General features: G+C 37.8%; 1 protein-coding gene across 1 annotated transcript; it reads right to left on the bottom strand.

The window, feature by feature from the left end:
* Positions 1-794: 794 nt before the first annotated feature.
* On the bottom strand, positions 795-2,574 carry LOC133711577 (uncharacterized). Its single transcript, XM_062137683.1, has 4 exons — positions 2,131-2,574; positions 1,360-1,749; positions 983-1,195; positions 795-887 (listed from the first exon to the last, which is right to left on the bottom strand). Exons 1-4 carry the CDS (start codon positions 2,572-2,574, stop codon positions 819-821), a joined length of 1,116 nt encoding a protein of 371 aa, XP_061993667.1. The 3' UTR covers positions 795-818.
* Between the last annotated feature and the right edge of the window lie 5,963 nt (positions 2,575-8,537).

Below are 8,537 nucleotides of genomic sequence, written 5' to 3'. Positions count from 1 at the left end.
AGTCCTGAACCTCTTCTTTCACCTTGGCTTCATCAAGATTATTTGAGGTATTTAGTGTTCTATCATGGATACTTCCTTTATCCGATATAGGGGAAATTCTACAGTCTCCCACAACATGGACATTCAAAGGTGGAGTGTTGGGTGTCTTCCCTGTTATCATTGCTTCTAATGCAGCAATCCTTTTATTTAAGAGCTCTTCTGCCTTTGCTTGCTGTGCAGTGAGCATTTTCTTTGTCTCCTCCAATTCTCTATCACGTGCTAGTAAGTCTGCCTTGGTAATTCTAATCCTTTTCAGCTTCGGAAGTTTAAAGTATGTGGAGGGATTGATGAAGCCTCCAACACCCCTCACCCTACCCGGGTGTTCAGGAGTTTCTAATGCTTGAGAAAGAACATCACTACTCCCTGAAATCTCAAGCTCACCCTTACTTTTCTTCTCCAACAAATCATCCTAATAAGATATAGACAGATTAGCTACATATGGGGAAAATAAGCCAAAAATTACACTACTTACAAAAATTCATCCTAATAATCAGCAGCTATATCAATGTTTTTCTAGTTAACAATACTTACTATCTTTGTCACCACAGCTCTAGCCTCTTCATCTATGTCCCCATCTTTACGTTGACGGGCTTTCTTCCACATAATTGCACGATCTATTACCTCTCCTTCAGGCAAAGTCTTTTTCTGTCCACAAATTAAAACTCTTTGTAAATACACTATACAATTCACTTGATAGATATCAATAAGCTCATAAAAATGGAAACCAAAAATACAAAGGACAAACAGATTACAACCAGCTCCTCTTCTAGTCCAATATATCATTTTCTTGATAATCGATGATGATATTTTCTCTTCCGAACTCTTTCACTTTGTTTATTATGTAGTTCCTGCCAAAAAAAAAAAAAAACAAGACCATTAATTGTCTCAGTCACATATAAAGTATAAATTTTGCATAAGAGTTCACTTCATAAACTATAATTACCAGCCATTTCTCGGTAGTCCTCTCTTTCACAAATTGCCTCCATGGCTGCCTCCCAACAAATGCATATTGACTTGGTGGCTTTCTCAACTTCTTCTTCTTTCCCAAGTATGGGAGCACATATTTTCTTGTTAACATGGTCTTGAATGCTCTCCATTTAGTGCCAGCAGATGTCAATACCAGTTTCTTACTTTCAGGGGCGACCTTGAATGTATCCTATGCATTAAAGATAAAACATTCAGTGACTACAGCTTAGTGTATCAAATTGATTTCAATATTAATATAGATTCAAATGCCCATCAGCACCTTTTCAATGACAATAGCACATCAATATAAATGAGCAAAACATGATAATGACAATGAAAACTATAAATCATTACCTTAACATCGAGCCAAAGTTTATTCTTCAAGTCACCGTCCACGTCGCGCCAGCTTACAATGTTGATGGGCACCTTAGTCCGCGCCAACATTCCTATATAAGACTGTAGAGTGTGCCTTATTGATCCATTTAGATTGCCCGTGTCGGTGTATGTCACTTTAAACTTTTTTCCCAAAGCTTTCTTGACCAAGACCTTGTACATGGCAACCACATTTCGCTTCCCTCTAGCAGCAGCTGATTCAGTGCTCGTGACAGTGTTGGCTGATACAGAATCGTCTTTTTCTTCAAGCACTTCATCAGTCTCAGGTTGAAAAGTCTCCTCATCTTTCTTTTTCTTTGATTTTTTGCCTCTTGGAGATTTGCGAATTCCCTTCTTGGAACCCATTGCTACCTGCAATATGTTCACAATTGATAAAGAAAATGCTATATAAGGGAAACAAAAGAGTAAATTGCAGCAAGATACAACAGCAACATGATGTACATCAAAAGACCATCAGAAGGCAACAAAGTGTGGAGGTTTAATGCAGTTATATAAATCACAAAGTAATGCAGTTATATAAATCACAAACTAATGCAACAAGAGTATCACAAGTAATGCAGTTATATAAATCACAAACTAATGCAACAAGAGTATCACAAACTAATGCAGTTATATAAATCACAACAAGAATTCAAAGTCGTCTTATAAAACAGAAATAAAAAAGTATTTAGCACCAAATACCATACAAAATGGAAGCGTCTATTGTTCTCTTGCAGCGGTGAACTGCTGAACCCAAAACCCCTCAACATTCGCTCTTATGTAAGTGGAATCATTCTCATTCTCATCTTCCTCACAATATGGAATTTCTACACAGAATGGTTGTACTTCCATGATGGTGTCCCCTAGATCATCGTCATGGAAAGAATTATGATAATCTCTGTTCGGGGTCGTTAGCACAACGGACCAGTCAACATCAAGGGGATCTTCAATGTAGAAAACTTGTTTCACTTGACCAGCAGAAGCAAATTTATCATTTCTGTGGCCTTGCCGATTAAAGTTGACTAATGTGAAACCAAACTCATCTTGTTTAATTCCTTTTTCATTCTCTGCCCATTGACACAAAAACAAGGAAGCTTTGAAATCATGATAATCGAGCTCCCAAATCTCTTCAATAAACCCATAAAAAGTCATATCACTCTCCACCAGATTTTTATCCTTGGCACTCGATAACTGCATCGTCTTAGCCACTAAGGACACCCCACTATTTTGGACAACTCTAGCATTGTCTCTCTGCTTTGTGAAGTATTTAGCTCCATTATATTGATAGGCTTCATAAGAAAAAACTGTAAAACTTGGTTTTTCAGCCAGCCACCTCACTGTATGAGAGATATTGTTTGGTCTACACTTAAGTTCAGCTGACACCTTGGATTGAAACCAATCGGCAAAGGTGTGATTGTGCTCACTTTGTAGCCACTTTTTGCTCTTCTTTTTTCCTCCGTATTGCTACTCCACAATCTTCTTATTTGTCCTACAGTAGATATAAAATTAGACATGCGATAATAATGATCATATTCAAAAAAGATGCGAGAGAAATCATACTTGCTGAAAATACTTACTTTCTATATGAATCTACCTCAACATTATTGAACAACACATGGAGATGTGCCTGGTCTCTCACTTCTTCATCTGTTGACTTCAGCTTCGCACCCGAAAGTGGGCCAGAGACCTTAGATGGACCCTTAGGAACACCAACTGAACTACATTGTTGTAAAAACTCGGAGCAAAACTCAACAGATTCTTCTCCAAGGTAGCTCTCAGCTATGCAACCCTCAGGATGAAAACGATTGGGGACATACCCCTTTAGTACTTTCATAAATCGTTCAAAAGGGTACATCCACCTATAAAAAACAGGGCTGCATAATCAAACTTCTCTAACTAGGTGCACAGTGAGATGTACCATTATATCGAAAAATGAGGGAGGAAATATCTTCTCTAGCTCACACAAAGTCAGCACCAAATCAGATTGAAGTTTATCCAACTTTGACACATCAACCACTTTAGTACACAAAGCATTAAAGAAGAAGCATAGCCTCATTATATAAATTCTCACATGTTTGGGAAGCACCGAACGGATGGCCACTGGAAGCAATTGTTGCATCAACATGTGGCAATCATGAGATTTCAAACAATACAATTTCAAATCTTCCATGGAAACCATATTTTTGATATTTGATGAATGACCATCAGGGACCTTCATAAACAATAATGATTTGCACATTTTTATCTTCTTCGCCCTCGACAAACTATATGGGGTAGCAGGTAAATATGTTCTTTTCTCCCCAATTTTCGGACCCAAATCAACTCTTACACCTATTTCAACCATATCTAAGCGGGCAGCAACACTGTCTTTTGTTTTGAAAGGCATGTTTAACAAAGTACCAATCACACTTTCGCAAATATTCTTCTCAATGTGCATCACATCAAGAGCATGGCGAACATGAAGAGATTTCCAATACTTTAAGTTAAAAAAAATAGACTTTTTCTTCCAACAAGAGGGTGCAGCTGCATCTACAGCCGAGTTCTTCTTCTTCTTCTTCTTTCCCTTCCCAAACTCATCATCAACATGCTGAAGTCTGTTGAACACTTCCTCTCCAGATAGTGGTACTGGTGCAACTTCGAATTCTTGCTCATTATTAAATGCCTTCTTCTGCCTCCTATATGGATGATGGCGTGGCAAATACTTACGGTGGTAGCCATAAGATATTTTTCTACTATGGGGCAAATGCATAGCAGAAGTGTTGTCACCACAGATTGGACATGCTTTGTACCCTTTTGTGGTGCACCCCGATAAGTTTCCATATGCGGGGAAATCATTGATAGTCCACAATAAAACAGCTCTAAGAGTGAAGTATTCTTTCCTATGTGCATCATTGACATTACTAACCCCATCCCACAAAGATCGTAGATCATCAATCAATGACTCTAAGTAGATATCTATATCATTTCCCGGCTGTTTTGGACCAGAAATTAATAGAGATAACATCATAAACTTCCTCTTCATGCATAACCATGGAGGAAGATTATAAGTCACCAATATTACGGGCCAACAACTATATCTACTACTCATAGAGCTATGTGGATTGATACCATCAGCTGACAATGCTAACCTAAGATTTCTTGATTCAGAAGCGAATTCGGGCCACTTATAATCAACCAACTTCCAAGCAGGAGAATCGGCTGGATGGCGCATGTGTCCATCCTTAGTTCGCTTGTCTTCATGCCAAGTAAGCATTTAAGCAATTGAAGCAGATTTATACAAGCGTTTAAATCTGGGAATTATAGGAAAATACCACAACACCTTGGCTGGTTGTCCCATTTTAACAGATTTATCCTTCTTTAGCTTCCATCGAGACACACCACACTTAGGACAAGTAATTGCATCAGAAAACTCTTTCCTAAACAATATGCAATCATTAGGACATGCATATATTTTCTCATATTGCAACCCCAAATTGGAGAGAGTCTTCTTTGCCTCATCTAGAGATTGAGGCAGTACATTATCTTTCGGAAGCAAAGACCCAACAATGGCAAGTAACTCAGAAAAACAAGTATCACTCATACTAAACCTAGCTTTCAAATTGTGAAGTTGCGCTAATGCTTCTAACTTAGTGTGGTCACTATTATCAAATAATGGTCTTTCTGCTTCCTCGACAAATTTATTGAACTGATACGACTCCTCATCATAATCACCTTCATTAAAGGCAGCTTCACACATATTAACAGTTTCAGAACAAAACTGAGGGTTTGGAGGAGGGCCAATAGGTGCACTAGCACAGGAGGACAAAGTAGGTTCTCCATGCCAAATCCAATTTGTATAGCCCAAACTAAAGCCGTAATCAAACAAGTGTCCCCTAATGACTTTAATCGACTTCTTTTTGAAGTTTACACATCTTGAGCAAGGGCATGGAATTCTTTTAGGGTTGCTAGCATTTTCTTCAGCAAAAATCAAGAAAGTTTCAACACCCATTTCATACTTTAAAGTGTTCCTATCTTCATTAATCCAAGATTTATCCATGGCTAAAACATTTAAAAAAAAAAAAGAAAAAAAAAACACTCAATTAATAAAGTCATGACATCAAACAACAAAATGGAAATCAAGCTCCTCATATAAAGAATACCGAAGACCAAGACAAACAAATGGAAAACCAACGAAAAGATCAATGACAATCTAACCTGACTATGGAAACATCAACAAGGAATAGCCCTTCCCAAAACTAGTAACTATAATCTGCCCCAATGCCTCACTGTCCAATTAATCCTAGAATAAACAATTCAACAAAGTACTTCAATACAAATAATGATACTAAAGTGGAATAAAATATTTTTGTATCATTAAAATAAACCATTAACAAAGCTCAAAGACATTTATATATCTGTTATTTTGAGCCAGAACAAGAGAACTCAAATTTAACTTTGCCTTCTTATAGAGATGCTAGTATTACCTATGGTTTCCGAGGAGGAAAAGGTGAACTTGTTCTACTGCTGTTGCAATTACCTCTCCTTGCTATTTATATGACCTGTTAAGTCATAATAACACTTTGGACTATGATGTAGTGCAACCCACCATCCTCTATAAATTCTGGATATAGCAAAGTTACAGGGCCTATTTGGCTGATTTAAGTATGACATAATTTGATCTGGCAAAACCACATACTGACATGTATTTCAGACTGCAACTATGAAAAGAGAAGTTCAATGATATTAGGGTATGACATTACTTAGTATACCTTGTTGACGTACTTGATATCTATGCAATGAAAGCTTCTTTACTTTTCCCTTTTATCATATGCCTGCATAATTGTTCACACATATATAAATTTCCAAATGACTAGTAATTGTCTCAATCCACACATATATAAATTTAATCTGCCTTACGGAAAACAAGTATACAAATCGAAGTCAAATTGCTCAATTGCTGCTGATGTAGAAAAGAAAGAAGTCCGGGACATTCATAGTAATATTATCAACATGTTGTTTCGGAACTAGTAACATAAAGCCATAAAGAGAATAGCTATATATGCAGCTCTTGCTTGCAAATATAGGTATAGGAATACTGGTCTTTTCCCATTTCAGAATTGAAAAGATCATCACAAAAACATGTAAAAACGTTATCTTAGGGCATCAACATGTGGCAATCATGTTATCTTATTCTATCCTTCTTAATGAACATTTGAAAACTAATAGACATGTCAAAGAATCCAAATGGAGCTTGTGTAAGATTAACAACAGCATGTCCATGTCAGAAGGGAAATGAAATATTGGTTTGTGCCTGGCAAACTCAGTACAGTTAGCAGAAGGCAATGATCAGTGGCATGTTCTGCCTTTCCCAAAGTATTTAGCTCAGCTCTGTATCTCTTTAAGGCCAGGTTACCCCAACATACATTCTCACAACTCTACCTACTATAAAATCACCAAATAAAAGATTGCTTCAACAACCAAACAGTTTCTCCTGCAGAATTAAACCCACAAAATAGCAATGATCAGTAAGAAATTGAAAGATAAACAAGAAACAAAGCAAACATCATTCCATTGCTCTATGTAATCAAAGAAAGCTGTGGGGAAAAAAGATACTTAACAGGTTATTTATTTAAAAGGAACCATTTCACTTGAGAGAAGTTTTTGTTTGATTCGTAACAAAAGAAACTTTTCATAAACACCAAAAGAAAAAAAATATAGTTATAGTGCTGTTAACAATATTGCAGCGCATATAAATGGAAAATGAGATGCAGGAGCTAAATGGGTATCCCAGTTTCAATATTTACATCAATTTCTACACCTTATAATTTGAATTGACAAAGGCATGGCCAACTCATTAAACATACTATACAACAGAGAAGGTGTAGTCTCACCGAGTGAATACAATTACGGTATGGCGCAGAGCAACACCACCAAACAACACAGTTCCTGTTTCACGGCATTTTGATTTTACTTTTTTGATTCCAAATTAATAGGTCCTAGCCTTCAAACTCCCCACTAACAACAAAAACAAAGGACGAAAACAAAGTTAATCAAACCTTATAAACCATTTACAGCTCAAGTCAGCTAGCAGAATATATCACACAGATAAGGACAGTAGCTTGGATAATGAAACAAATACAAAGAAACCGCAAAACTTGAACAATCAAAGACATTTCATGATGTCGATCTGGCAAAAGCAAAACCCTTTATTAAACTGATTAACTGAGATTAATCTAAGCACCATAGTTCCAACAGAACCCAAATTCATGAGACCAAATTAACGAATCTAAGCACCATAGTTTCAACAGATAAGCCAAATTCATGAGACCAAACCAAGCAATCTAAGCACCATAGTTTCAACAGCAAAACCCAAATTCATGAGACCAAACTAAGAACTAAAAGTTTCAAAAATAAAATATGATCGACATGAACAGCTCAAAAGATCAAAAACAAAAACATTGAAAGCATTTAGAGCTTTAAGCCATTCAAAAACAAACCCAACTCAAATACACAAGAATTAAACAAAAAAGACCCAAACTTTAGATCAAAACCGGCCAGAAAACCAGCACTGGTGGTGAAGAGAAGAGAGAGAGGGGACCTACGATGGTGGCGATCGGAGAACTACCTCGAGCCGGCTCAGGTCGGACAGTGACGAGCTCAGGTGGTAGAATGAGTTCGTGGTCAGGTCATTGAAGGAGCTCACTGAAGGAGTTCGTGGTCGTGGTCGATCGAGGCAGTTTTGGGTCGGTGAAGGAGCTGAAGGTGGCTCGGATCGTTGAAGGACGAGGTCGGGTCGGAGAATGAGCTCAGGTCGTAGAACGAGGTCGGAGGAGCTCGCTGAAGGAGTTCGTGGTCGTGGTCGATCCAGGCAGTTCTGGGTCGGTGAAGGAGCTGAAGGTGGCTCGGGTCGGAGAACGAGCTCAGGTCGTAGAACGAGGTCGGGGAGAACGAGGTCGGCCAAGGTGAAGGAACTGCGCGAAGTCAAAGTGGGAGTCGCTTTAGCTAGGGTTGGAGAGTTTTTTGTCTGAAAATACTAAGTGTTGGGGGGAATGAAAATTTGGTCCCCGCGCCTCTCAAATTTTTTAAGTTAGTCCCTCCGCGTTTTTTCAAAATTTCTGAACAAGACTTTACACATCAGTTAATTTAACGACCGATGTTTATAATCACAATAGAAATCGATT

The sequence above is a fragment of the Rosa rugosa genome, chromosome 5, assembly GCF_958449725.1.
Source record: "Rosa rugosa chromosome 5, drRosRugo1.1, whole genome shotgun sequence".
Classification (NCBI taxonomy): Eukaryota; Viridiplantae; Streptophyta; class Magnoliopsida; order Rosales; family Rosaceae; genus Rosa; species Rosa rugosa.
This window is presented reverse-complemented; position numbering and strand designations above follow the sequence as displayed.